This window comes from Mauremys reevesii, linkage group 15 (assembly GCF_016161935.1).
Source record: "Mauremys reevesii isolate NIE-2019 linkage group 15, ASM1616193v1, whole genome shotgun sequence".
Classification (NCBI taxonomy): domain Eukaryota; kingdom Metazoa; phylum Chordata; order Testudines; family Geoemydidae; genus Mauremys; species Mauremys reevesii.
The window spans coordinates 2660357-2673501 of NC_052637.1; the positions used below are offsets into that span (position 1 = coordinate 2660357).

Consider the following 13145-nt stretch of genomic DNA (forward strand, 5'->3'; position numbering starts at 1 on the left):
AAGAAGAGGAGGAGGAGGGTTCGTCCCCCATCACGGTGATCCAGCAGCACCTCCAGGGCAGAGCTGAGGTACAAAAATCCCCCAGCTGCGCTGCCCCCCAGTCTGTCCTGCTCCTTGTTCCATCCCCACCCAGGCAGGGGGGCTTGTCCCAGAGAATCCCTCACCCCCAATGGGGGGACACAGCTCCTCTGTTATCTGGCACCCCAAAGTGGGGACATTTGTCCCACACAGGCCAAGGTTTCCGCTCCCCGCAGACACTATCCCAGTCCCAACCCCATGTCTGTGCAGGGCGACACTGGTTTCGGGAAGGGGGCGGCTTTCCCTGTCCAGCCCCATGGAGGTCCTGAGCCCTGGAGCTGGTTTGGGTTGGGCGGGGAGGTCCCTATGTAACAGGCTCTCTCTCCCCCGACCCCACTCCTAGCTGGTGGCGGACAGGGCCAAACAGCTCCGCTTCCTCCAGGCTGTGCCGCGTCTCTGCTTCTCGGCACAGAAGCAGGGGCGGGACACCCTGGAGCCCCCGGTCTCCAAAGCGGCCCTCGTGGAGAGCACTGCGGTGAGTGGGTCCCCGTGCCCGGCCCTGGGGCGAGGGAGCCAGACATGGGAGGAAGCGTCAGTGGGGCCGGAGCGGGACGCAGAAGACAGGGGGTCCCGGGGCGGAGGGCTGGGGAGCAGGGAAGGGGAGAATTGTGACACAGATGGGGAGCTGGCAGTGGGGGAGGGGAGGGTGGAGTTGGGGGAAGAGGGGAAGGAAGTTTGATGGACAGGAGGAATGGGGGGGGCAGCTGGTTGGGGGTGGGGGTGACACTGGCTGTTTCTGCAGAGCACTTTGGGCTCCTCCCGGGGAAGTGCCAGTGCGTCTGCAGGGCCTGAGTCTCACATGCAGTTTTGTTTCCTTGGGGTCTCCCAGGAGCTGATTGAAAATCTCCCTGGTGCGTCAGAGCCGAGCTCCATCATGCCCAGCTCCATGGCCGCAGTTTGCAGCCTCAGGTACCAGGACCCTCCCGTCCAGCTGCCCTAACCCTGGTGCTGACTGGGCCCAGAGCCGGGAGTCACAGCTCCTCCCCCGCCTAGGTTCCCCCCGGTTGTGGCTGTTCCCATCCCCCAGCAGAGGAGGCGGGAGCGTCCCCTCTTTCCTCGCCGGGGGGATGATTTCACTCCAGGAAAGTAGGGAGGGGATCACTGCGGGGGAGGGGGTCATGGCCATGGCAGTGCCAGCGCCACGCTGGTGCTGCAAAGTGTAACACGGGCTCCTCTCCAGCAAACTGAAGCCACCGCTCGCCCTGGAGCTAGAATCTCGCCTCCTGCGGGCTCTTCTGAGCAGGAAGAGCAGGGCAGGACACCACACACTGCCGGGTAGGTCCTGATCCTACTTCTCTGGCCCAGGAGCAGGAGCAGGCTCTGGTCCCTGCTCCCTCGCTTTGATGGAGCTGCTGAGAATAGGGGAGGGGTGGGCAGAGCTGGGAACAGGCCCGGGACAAACTGGCAGGGGCCCTTCCTCCAGAGGGGATTGCGTTACCCTCCCTGGCTGATCCCAGCCTTCCTCCTCTCCTCATTCTCTGATCTCCTGCCTGGACTCTCCCGCGATCCTACCTCCCACCCATTGCAGTTTGGCTGGTCCATACTCTGCTGGGTACCAGGCCCTGCACAGAGAACTGCTAAGAACAAGGATTGACGAGGCAGCAGGCATCCGGCCATGAACTCTTGCTAAGTGTCCCTGGAGTGATGTGAATGGGAGAGGCCAGGATGTGCCTTTGAGTCTTGCCAGGGCTCCTGGAGAATCCTCCGAATTGTCCCCTGACTGGTGTAGCCCCATGACTGATGGGTGCTTCCTCTTCTTGCAGGCTCTGTACAACACCTATTCCCAGAGCCTGGACATCCTGCTCAGGGGCCTGCTGACGGAGACCCCCACCATGGAGAAGCTGCAGCACCTCCTGGAGGTGAGTAGAATGGGACGGTCTGGGGTGGAATTGCCCCTGAACCCCGTGGAAGGGCAGCAAAGGAGAGACTAGAAGAGCCACTTTTCCATTGTGTCCTCCCAGCTTGGACCCAGCCGGCCACACTTTCCCAGAGCTGCCAGTGCAGGGGGAAGGAGCTGGGACTGTCAGCCACAGCTCTGCACGGTTGCATTAAGCACTAACAGTGAGCACCAGGCCTGGCTGGGGCCTGAGAGACTGAAACGTCTGTGAGATGTAGGACATGGGCCTCAGAGAAAAGTCACTGGCTCCTCTCTAGGGAGATCCTGAGATACAGGAGGAGCGTCAGGGAATCAGCTCTCATGTCCTAGGGACACTGCTGTTCCCGGAGGGATTGTCCTCATGGCCGTTCCATCCATCCTGCATGTGCCTTGATCCTGACGTGCTGTTCATGGATCAGGGGTTCAGAGCAAATAGACCAGCCCCAAGACTGACCATTATCCCAGCTGTTTGGGGGGAACCGAGCCCATTCCGAGTGCAGGGTCAGTTGGATTGAGGTTCCATTTCACCCAGAGCTGGGGGTGTCTGAGGGCAGGTCACTGTCCAGGCCTATCTCTAGCTGAGAGCCTGAGTGATGCTGAGCTGAGATCTCACTCAGGTCCTGCCCGTTAGATACCAGGGGAATGCTGGCCCCTTCCCAGCCCCAGGCAGCTCCAGGGTGGGGGGTAATAACCAGCTGCTTGCTCTGCAGGTGTGCCCCATCAGATCTCCAACCTCCTGCGGCTGGCAGATGAGGGAGGCCACAAGGACATCGTGGCAGGCATCATGCAGGCAGCCAGGGTCCAGCCAGCTGCTGTGGCCTCCCGCCTAGTCCAGATCCTCCAGCAGGATGAGGTAAGGCAGCTCCTTTAGTCACACACCGGTCTGTCTGTCTCCAGGTGGCCGGCCAGCTGACCTACAGCAAAGGATAATGCCCCCAAGCACTGTGTCTCGCCAGGACACTTCCTGTTCTGCCTTGTGTTGTTGTGAGCAGTTAAACAGTGCTTGTCCTCCCAGAGGTGGCCGCACTTCAGTGGCGGGTGAAGTGACCCCTACAGAGGAGGACCAAACGCTGCTCCCAGCCCTGCTGCCAGCCGTGCAGTTGGAGCCAGTGGGCTGCTGGTGTCAGAAGAGTCGGGATTGTCCCTGTGTTTGTAAATCACTTCGAGTCTCCCCCATGGAAGGAGCTTTAGAAACAAAAGGCCACATCCTGCTCCGGGTTCCAGCCGCTCAATCTGGAGTGACTCCATGCACTCCAGTGGGGCTACTCCAGATTCACACCAGCGGCACAGGCAGCAGGCAGTGGCCAAAGGGGTTAATTTGAATGTGGGTGCATTATCCCCCGAGCTCCTCATGGCCCAGAGCCAGGTGTTGGGCAGTCAGGGCCCGACCCTGATCCCCGTAATTCAGGGGTGTCCGCAGGGAGTCCCCAGAGGTCCCTGGAGTAAGTGGGAGCTGAATCCAGCCCAGCTTCACACATGCCACCATTTCCTGGCCTGACTGGAGCCCTGCGGGCGTCCCTGGGAGCTGGCTCCGTGTCCCAAGCCACAGGCCACTTTCCACTGACCTCCCCCCACCTCTCGGCTCTCCGCCCCAGGTGTCTGTCGGGCAGAAGGTGGCGGCATACGAGGACCTCAGGACCGTGCCGCTGGAGCAGGGGATGGAGGCAGGACTTATCGGCAGCCTCATTGCTGTGGCCTCCCAGCAGATGAGGGCGGCTCCAGAGGTGAGTGACTCTCCCAGGGCAGCTACAGGGGACGCCCGCGGTGAAACCTTCCCTCCGTGGGTCTGGGGGAGCTGAGCCCCAGGCCCCGCGTGGGATACAGGCCTCTGGAGAGGGCTCCCAGCTCCCTCAGTGAGAGCCGCCCCTGGGTCCGTATGGATCCTACCAGGAGATGCACCATCCTAGGCACAGAAGCCAGAAGAGGGGGCGGCCCACAGCTCCCCCGAGAACCTCCCCCGAGCCAGAGGCTCCTTCAGGAGACAGAGTGAGCGGGTGCAGCGCCAGTAGGGTTGTGCCAGGCTCCCATCTGGGTGCGTAGGTGCAGTGCCAGTGGGGTCAGTGGGGTTGTGCCAGGCTCCCATCTGGGGTGCGTGGGTGCAGTGCCAGTGAGGTCAGGGGTTGTGCCAGGTTCCCATCTGGGGTGTGCGGGTGCAGTGCCAGTGGGGTCAGTGGGGTTGTGCCAGGTTCCCATCTGGGGTGAGCGGGTGCAGTGCCAGTGGGGTTGTGCCAGGCTCCCATCTGGGGTGAGCGGGTGCAGTGCCAGTTTTGTTGTGCCAGGTTCCCATCTGGGGTGAGCGGGTGCAGTGGGGTCAGTGGGGTCCTGTCCCGTTACACCAGCTCTGCTCACCCACAGGATCAGGATCAGGGTAAAGTGCCTCTGCCCAGAGGAAAAGCCCAGGAGTTTGGTTAGAAGAGCCACATCCCCTGCTCCAAAGAGACGTCTGACCAGGACCTCCTGTCTGGGGTGGGGCCTCTCCAGGCACTCTCTGGCCTGGAGCTGAGATTTTCAAAGCCCCCTAGGGGGTTTAGACACAGAAGTCCCACTGGGTTCAGAGGAGCTGTATGTAAATCCCCTTGGTGGCTCTGAGAGTCTTGGCCTGAGACGGTGCGCAGATCCCAAGGGTGGCTTCAGTCAGGCTGGAAGAGGGGCACTTACAGGGCTGCATGTCGGGGTGCTCTGGCCTGGTGGGCCAGCTTCACTGAAGGGAGAAGGCAAGGTGGGAGGTCACCCAGGAAGAGAAGGAGACCCATCCTAGGCAGGGGCCAGGCCAAATATTCTCTGCCTTGCGGGGTCAGTGTTCGGTGAGTGCCCCCTCTAGTACCTGAATCCCTGCCCCCTCAGCCGGGCATGTTACCCCCCTTGGGGCTGGTGCCCTTATGCCCCCCCCCCACGGCTCTGGATCACTAATGGGCTCTGCCGTTCCTTCTGCAGGAGGCCTCGAGCGAGCTCCAGGCGGCTGCCAGTGATACCTTGGCCGCCCTCGCTGGCAGCTACTTCGGGCCGGTGATGCGGGAGCTCCAGAAACACCTGAGGCCCTTTGTGCTGCCAGCGGAGTTCACCCTCCTCACCCTGGGCAAGGTCATGGCGGCCAGCGGTACGGTACCACCCCATCCCCCGCGTGGGCCCATTGCTTCGGGGATGCTTGCACCCTGCAGTGTCCCTGGGCCTGCAGTTGCCTGAGAGCCGGTCCCGTCCATCTCTCTGTGCAGTGTACAGGGGCGTCCCTTTCCTGGGCATCACCCTGACCACCACGCAGACCGTGATGCGAGGGATAGATGACAGCAGGAGACGAGGGGCCTTCTGCACCGGTGAGGGGACCACTTGGGCCAAGCCTTTGTTCTAGATGGTGGGTCGAGATGGAGCTGGATCGGCCCCAGATCCCGGCACCCCATGACCCTGGGATCTGAACAGCCCTGGACTCTGAGTGTGTAACCCTGATCCAGACCCCAGCGTTGCCTCTTGGCCCCGTCTCTAGTCTGTGGAGGTGGAGGAAGGGGAGGGACAGTATGGTCTGGACCCCTGGGTTCTTCTCCCTGCCGGGGGAAGGTGGGGCTGGCAGGTTAATTCATTGGGCAGGGATGCGCTCCAGTTACTCTGATGGTGGGAGCCGTAGAAACACCTGTACATGGAAGGCACTTTTTAGCGGAGGTCTTGGTTCCCTCCCATGTCTTGGGGAAAGGGTGTGTAGGTGCTGGATCTCGGCACACTGACAGGTGTGTCATCATTGGCTCCATGGCATCAGGGCCCGGCCTTGTCTCTGTCACGCCTGCTGACTGCAGGGACTCATGTCATGCCCCGAGGACCCTCACTTAGGGTTGCCAGTTTGATTGAATGTATTCCTGGAGGTTTCATCACATGACATAATCTTTAATGAAAGATTCAGCTTTGATTGCTGGAGATCCGGGGCAATCCTGGAGGGTTGGCAATCCTACGTCACTGTCTGCCCGCTGGAGGCTGCGGCATGAACCCTGGGAAGGAGGGGCCGGAGAGTGCAGCATGAACCCCAGGGGGCAGAGTCTGCAGCATGAACCCCAGAGGGCAGGGGGCAGAGGCTGCAGCATGAACCCCAGAGGGCAGGGGGCAGAGTCTGCAGCATGAACCCTGGCACACAGGGGGCTAGGTGGGAGTAGACCCCTGCAGAGACTGAAGTTCCTGAGAGTGGCAGAGTTTGAGCTGCTCTGTAATGAACCATGTCTCAGCCCTGGACTCAGCTGCCCTTTGCCCCCTGCCCCCCAACAGCCCTGGAGTGCACGTGTGGGGCAATCAGCACTTACCTGAGGAGCTGGGAGAGGAGCACCTATCCACAAATCACGCTCCAGCGCTTCTCTGCACACCTGCTCCCCACGTACCGGTACCTCCTCAGCGCCTGGCTGCCCAGCGAGGACACAGAGGTGAGGGGCTCGCACAGGCACTGTGGCCACGGGGCGCTCGCTCTGCATCTCCCCACAAGCCCTTTCGCCCCTGGCCCCTTTGTAAGGAGCAGACCCGGGTGGAAATCTCTCCTGTCTTGGGGTGGATAATGTCACCGGATGCTGGGGGCTGTGGAGGTGGAGGGCTAAGAGCCAGGATTCCTTGGCCAATGTCCTCCTGCAGCATAGAGGCCAAACTGGTCTCCCTGCATCTCAGGCTGGTCCCTACTGCTCTCGGTGCCTGAGCCAGTGCTGGAAGGAGAAGTACTGGATCCAGTGACTGAGCCGCAGGGGACCAAGCCAGCAGTCACCCCGTACCCATCTCTCGACAGGTCAGACTGGCTGTCCTCAAGGCCCTGGGGCCAGTGCTGAACATCCTGCTGCCCAGGAAGGATCTGCAAAACCAGATCTATGGGGACATCCCCCTGCTCCTGGCTCTGTACGGGAAGAACATCGAGGCCTTTTACATCACCAAGGTGAGGAGGTGGGGGGCGTTCCCTGCAGGCTCCATGGGCCAGCAAGTGAGCTGTCAGATCAGCTGCAGGATGTTGGATGGGGGTTCCCAGGGCTGGGAAGGGGTCCCAACACCAACCCCCCTCCTAGGGGGTCAGAGTTAACTCCTGGAACAACCATCACACATAACAACAGCACAACACTGTTCTGTGACCCCGGCAAAGGCCGGAGCAGACCCAGGCCAGGATCCCCAATAGGGGTTACACAGCACAGCTTACAGCAAAACAGCTGTGTCCCCCCCCACCCCCGCCTGCACGCCTGGCTCGACACACACAGACTCTGCCCCGTGCCCTGGGGTCAGTCCAGCCGGACCGTGCTCTGGGTGGTGCTGGCGGGCTGGGTGAGCTCAGCATGGTGGGCTGGTTAGTGGTCTCAGCTCCTGTCTGCTGAAGGCTGAGAGTTTACACAAATCCCCTTTTACCAGCAGCCGGCTCTCCTGCCAGCGGCACCCGCCCTGCCCCAGCTCAGGGCTCCTGTCCGGCAGCGTCTTTGTTTTCTTTCCAAATTTCCCAGGCTGCCCCACACCATTCATTCAACCCCCACACCCGCAGGGTCCGAGTTAAGTCTGTGTGTTTGAGTGGCACTTCCCCCAGCCAGTCAGGTTTGTGCAGAGTAGCTGGGAAGGGAGGGAGGAAGGGAAGGAGATCTCTCACCAGCTCCACAAGGGTGCAGAGCATACACCCAGCCAGCATCCAGGCTGCAGAGCGTTCATGGCTCTCACTGTGTGGAGGAGGGCTGCCTGAGAGGCCGACTCTGGACCAGGATCCAGAACTCCAACAGTCCATGTGTCAGGGTTGCTCAGATCTGGGGCTCCAATTCCCAATCCCACCCATGTCAGGCAGGAGTGACTCCATCATGGCCAGTGAGCTGCTGCCCCAGGGTCAGAGCAGAGTCTGGACCTCTGCACTAAGCAGAATTTCCCCCTTCACCACCCTTCCAGGGTGATGAGAACCTCTTTCTCCCCAGAGCCTTCAGCCAGGGGTGAAGCAGACACCTCTGTGGCTGATGAGTTGATGTCAGTGCAGCTGGGACCTGCTGCTCCCCTGTGCCGGCTCTGCCCGACATCTCTCCCTGTCTGTTGCAGGTTCTGGGACAGATCTTGCAGGCCTCTTCCTCCAAGAACCTGATCCCAGAGGTGTATGTGGCGGCCATCTCCCACACGCTGAGCTACCAGGTATGCGGAAGTGGGGCTGGCATGGGTGTGCTGGGGCCAGTAGATCTCGGGGACGCCAGCAGGCATCCGTAGCGTGCACAGTGCTCCCCACCCCCTGTACTGGAGACCTCCCTGTGCCCTCAGCATCCCATACAGCGGGAGTCGCCAGTGCTCAGCACCGCACAGTGTCTGTGGGCCCAGTTCTCCTCTCTTGTGTGGAGTCCAGGGGCGTTTCTCCTGATTTACTCTGGTATAAGTGAGAGCAGGATCAGGCCCTTTAGTCCCTTCTCAGGGCTCTGGCTATGTCATACACAGTCCGTACCGCAGGGTCTGGGATGGTCACATGGCCCAATCCGGTTCTGAATCCTACTCCTAGCCCCATCAGTGTGAATCTGCACTGGAGTCTGAGGAGTTGCAGAATCGGGCCCTGGTCCCTTTGGGAGGTTCCTGTTTGAGCGAGCAGGCTCCTCTGACCTCTTCCCATCTCCCTGCAGGTCACTTCCAAAGCTCAGCGGCCCTATCGGCTCTGCAGGGAGAACCACACAGAGATTCCCCACGTCTTCCTGCAACTCGGTAAGGGGGTGGTGGTGAGAGGCTGCAGCCCAGACGAGCGGTGCATGGGGTGCCTCGAAGCTCCCGCTGCTGGGTCCAGATCCCTGATTCAGCACAGGAGAGGAGAGCTCACTCCTCACTGTCCATCATTCTGTTTCCTATTCCCTGTAGCCCGTTCCCATCCATCACAGCTGTTGGGGATTTTCCATCAAAAACTGTTGATGGGCAGGGGAGATACCCGTGTGGGGATCCTGGCCCTGATGTCATATGTTATTGGTGCTGAAGGTAGGAGCAGGGGAGCAAGAGCTCAGAGACTTCCCCGTATATCATGTCAGTGCGAGCGCCTGGTGCAGCACAGGGCCCGCTTTGCAGCTTCAGGGCCCGTGGGTCTGGCTGCAGGGCGCTGGGTGTGACCTGCTCCCTGTAGCAATGGACAGTCCCCCCCGTGCTCCCATGCTGTGCTGGGCAGACACACCCCAAAGCTCTGCACACTCGGACACTGAGGGTGAACCTGCCTGCACCAGCCATGACTGGGAACAGGTGTGGGTGTGGTGCCCCTGCCTGGGCCCAGCCTGCAAGGGGCACTCAGAGATGGGGAGGAGGGGAGTGAGGATGAGCATGGGAGCCCTCACCAGGTGGCCTTGTTGGTGACACACGGGTACATTGTTACAATGAGGTGGGGGGACTTTGTGATCCTGCCCCAGGCCATGCGGAGCTAGTCTGTGGCTCTGACTTAGTGACGCTGCGTGCCCGTCTCTTCCAGTTCCGGGGCTGGCCAGCCGGAAACACCTGTGCATCAAATCAGTGAAATCAGTTCTTACCAACGGGAGTCCCAAGGTGAGAGAACAACAGTGCCGGGTGTGGGTGAGGCGGGCAGTGCCGGGTGTGGGTGAGGCGGGCAGTGCCGGGCGTGGGTGAGGCGGGCAGTGCCGGGCGTGGGTGAGGCGGGCAGTGCCGGGCGTGGGTGAGGCGGGCAGTGCCGGGTGTGGGTGAGGCGGGCAGTGTGAGGCGGGGGGCGAGGGTGGCTGAGGGGACTCAGGGGAGCGGAGCTGAATCCCCAGCTGGGCTGGGAGGTAGACCAGCTCTCAGGGGGACTGAGAGGAGCGGGGGCAGGAGTTCATTCACAATGGTGGGAGAGGGGATGGAAGTCACCAGAGAAGAGAGAAGATTTCATCTCGGGGGTTGGGCGGGGGAATCCGTCCCTCAGACGTGGGGAGGAAATGTTGCTGGCTCCCGGTGCCGTTAATACCCTTCGTTCTCGTGGGCGTCGGAGTCTCTGATTGATCCTTGTTCCCTTGCAACAGGGGGACATCACAGCCTACATCATGGTCCAACTATTTAACATCAGGGTCTTGGGCCAGGTGCCGGACGCCCTGCAGGGGCTGTGCTCCGTGGGGCAGCCTTGAAGACCACCCCCCGTTCGCATGACCAGCTCCCACCCTCTGCCACAGGTACTGCTCTGTCTCCCTGTGCCTGGGGGGAAGGGCTGGGGGGAGCGGCCATAGAGCCCACAGCACTGAGAGAAACCAAGGCCGAGCACCTCGCTCTGGGCACCCTGCCCCACCCCGACCCCTGGAGCTGGGGCCAGGCCAGATACTGGTTGGGAAGAATCAGGCTGTGGGGCTGGCCCAGAAGTGAGAGCATCCGCAGAGCCAGGGGTTGTGCTCAATAGCCATTGCAGTCTGGGAGGGGTGGCCTGACGTGGAGCCCCTCCCCCGTCGTCACTGCTCAGACCTTCCCATGGCCCCTGTCGCCCCTGACACAGCGAATGTCCGACCAATCCCCAGCCGGGGCCCAATCCACCCACCTGGTATCTGAACCCTTCCCAGCCAGGAATGAAACTCCCCCCGAACACCCTGGGGCAGGGGAGGAGCCTCCCCGTCTGGCAGGTGGGAACTGAGACGCAGAGGAAGGGCTGTGGGCCTGGTCACACAATCCTGGGTGTAGATCTGGGAAGTGGACTGGGTCCCGGCCTAGAGCCTTTCCCCCAGGGGCACCTTCGCTTCTGCCCTTTAGTCTCCCCTCCGGCCAGGGGGTCTGTGCATGTGAAATGAACAGGGAGGGTGACGGGGTCCTGGCACACAGCCTGGATGGGAGCTCCCCTTGGCTTGGTCCCCAGGCTCAGAGACATCTTTGTCATCCCACTGTCCTTCTGTTATTGCTAGGAAGGGAGTCCCCCGATGAGGGGTCTCCAGGGCTCCAGTAAGCAATCCTCATTCCCGCCCGCATGTACCACACTGCCCTGCCCTGCCCTGCCCTCTGGGTTCTCCGCTGTTGACTCTGGCTGGACTCTTGACTCCGGGCTCTGGCTATGACTTTAGCATGACCCTTCTTGGCTCCGGATTTGGGCTATGAACCCCGGCTCAGTATTCTCCTTGCCTTTCTCTAGCCTCGCTGCAGGCCCTCCACCCACCCGCTCCACAGCATTGCCTCCTTCTCCTCCTGATCTTCCCCAACCTCTCCGATTTCGACTACATGGCTTCGACCTTTGCGTGGATATGGACTTTGGCTCGTACTTCCGACCACCCGGCTTCGACCTCTGGCCTGGACATGAACCCTGGCTCCGGTTCTGCCTGGTATGTCACTCAACACCCGTGTCAAAGTTAGACTCAGGTCTCACAGTTTGTCAGACCACTCTGTTTTATTAGCACAGCGCTCTGCTAATAACACCCAGATAATGTGAGCCACATGCAAGACACAAACTATCTTATTTATACAGATAAAAGGGTGAGAACTTAACAAGATAACAAAGGAAGCAGAATCAGATAAGTTTACCTGGGCTACAGGGGCGGCTCTACGAATTCCGCCGCCCGGGTCGCTCTGGTGGTCTCCAGTCCCGCGGCTCCGGGGGACCTCCTGCAGACGTGCCACACGAGCCGCGGGACCAGCTGACCCTCCGCAGTCATGCCTGCGGGAGGTCCACTGCTCCCGGGGCTCCGGTGGACCTCCCGCAGGCATGACTGCGGAAGGTCCGCCGAGCCGCCTGCCGCCTCCTGGTAAAATGCCGCCAAGCGCGTGCTTGGAGCACTGGGCTCTGGAGCCAGCCCTGCTGGGCTAGGCATGCAGATCTTATTTCCTTACTAACTATTACCGATCTTCTGTTAATGTTTCGCCATTAGCACCATTGTTTATGCCTAATGTTTCTTTTCCTGGCACCTGTATTTCAACATTTCTTATTTCTGCTTAAAGGTACATACAACATTTCTTTAATCCATTCTTATTTTTACAATATAATTCATTCTACTTTCACATTAACATACAGGATTTGTTCATCTTTGTTTATGTTCTTGTTACTAAGGAAAATGAAATTAAACATGAAGTTAATTCTTAATTAAAGAATGGGAGATTAATTATGTGATAACCTGAAGGATATTGTAATACTGAATGTCACCTTGTTTTTCTTTCTGTTAGCAATACGGGGAATGATGGCTACTCTGGGACAAGTTTATTTGGTGTAATTTACCCTTTGGACTAAAGAATTCTGAAGTAACACCTCGCTCCAAAGGTTGGGGTGAGGGACTAGGTGAGACTGAGACTGCAGACCTGCTCTAGACGTCAGTTAATTCTATTGCAGATGGGATTTATTCTGACAACCTTTAAAGTCAATTTTCTGTTGAGAGAGAAACGACTTGAAGAAACACCTTGTGTAACCTTTACCCGGCTAGCCTGTAACAGCCACTGACTGCTAGGGTGCTCCCATTCAACAGGAACCTACGGGCATCAGAGCCTCCGCCACTAAAGGGGTCGCCTGACAGCCCCAAACACTGCGCCAGAAGGAGGCCCAGAGTCTGGCTGGGTCCCTGGGGGGGGGAGGGAGGAGACCCCCATGGACGCCGGAGAGGAGTGGTAAATCCCGAACCCTGATGGAACTGAACTGACACCCCACAGCCGCCTGCCGCTCCGGGGGCGTTTCCCAGGGTCCTAGGCCCTGATCCTTGTCACTGGCTGACAGACAGTCGGGGCAGAAATGGAAGGGGCTGGGGGCAAATGTGAGTCTGTGCCACCTTGATGCCCCCTGACCCTGGGCGCAGTGGGCTCCCCGAGGGTGAGAGAGCAGCCACACGGCTGCTGTAACCTGGGGCCCAGCCATGGCCCACCAGGATGGTTGTGGCAGCTGGCACTGGTGGGGCATGGCTGACCCGTGCTCCCTGGATCCCTCCCCTTTGCAGCCCCTGGCCAGAGACTGCTCTGGGTGCCTGGGCTGTCAGATCCCAGCCAGCCACTGGCATTGCCAGACCTCCCTGAGCTATGGTGCTGCTGCTCTCCCTGCTTCTAGGAGTCACTGCCTTCCCTGGGCTGAGACCCCCGCAACAATCATCTCCTGGGGCTGCTGTGGCACGGAGTGGCTAGCAAGGCCTGAGACTCAGTTGGGCGGGGGGGGGGCTGCTCTTAAAGCATGGGCTGGGAGCTGGAGGAGGAGGGAGTTAGGGAACCCCCGTTCTGTACTGTCACGAGGAGGAGGAGCCGGGATGGAAGTGATTCTTCCACTCAGGGATCCATCCGGCAACCTCCTGGCTTCAGCTGCATGGACGCAGGGAGGGGCTCTGGCCTGGGGTCTGCA

The 13145-nt window shown here is 60.2% G+C and overlaps 1 protein-coding gene across 4 annotated transcripts; it reads left to right on the forward strand.

Moving 5' to 3' along the window:
- Nucleotides 1-11: 11 nt before the first annotated feature.
- LOC120383518 (maestro heat-like repeat-containing protein family member 2A) lies at nucleotides 12-12048 on the forward strand. 4 transcript variants are annotated; one of them, XR_005588484.1, is made up of 17 exons: nucleotides 12-68; nucleotides 422-553; nucleotides 908-987; nucleotides 1842-1937; nucleotides 2665-2807; nucleotides 3550-3678; nucleotides 4889-5051; nucleotides 5167-5265; nucleotides 6197-6348; nucleotides 6699-6842; nucleotides 7964-8053; nucleotides 8527-8605; nucleotides 8756-8869; nucleotides 9348-9421; nucleotides 9889-10035; nucleotides 10974-11160; nucleotides 11996-12048. XR_005588484.1 is itself a non-coding variant. In XM_039501686.1 (16 exons), exons 5-15 carry the CDS (start codon nucleotides 2739-2741, stop codon nucleotides 9988-9990), a joined length of 1215 nt encoding a protein of 404 aa, XP_039357620.1. In that variant the 5' UTR covers nucleotides 12-68; nucleotides 422-553; nucleotides 908-987; nucleotides 1842-1937; nucleotides 2665-2738; the 3' UTR covers nucleotides 9991-10035; nucleotides 10974-11234. The 4 variants fall into 4 exon arrangements, 1 of the variants encoding a protein (XP_039357620.1); XR_005588486.1 differs by lacking the exon at nucleotides 8756-8869; XR_005588485.1 differs by lacking the exon at nucleotides 908-987.
- Nucleotides 12049-13145: the final 1097 nt, after the last annotated feature.

Bases quoted from the DNA above. Each gene is read 5' to 3' on its own strand.
- LOC120383518 (XM_039501686.1), top strand. From the start codon at position 2,739: ATGCAGGCAGCCAGGGTCCAGCCAGCTGCTGTGGCCTCCCGCCTAGTC. The intron at 2,808-3,549 runs GTAAGGCAGCTC...TCTCCGCCCCAG, and splicing joins AGATCCTCCAGCAGGATGAG to GTGTCTGTCGGGCAGAAGGT. The intron at 6,349-6,698 runs GTGAGGGGCTCG...ATCTCTCGACAG, and splicing joins TGCCCAGCGAGGACACAGAG to GTCAGACTGGCTGTCCTCAA.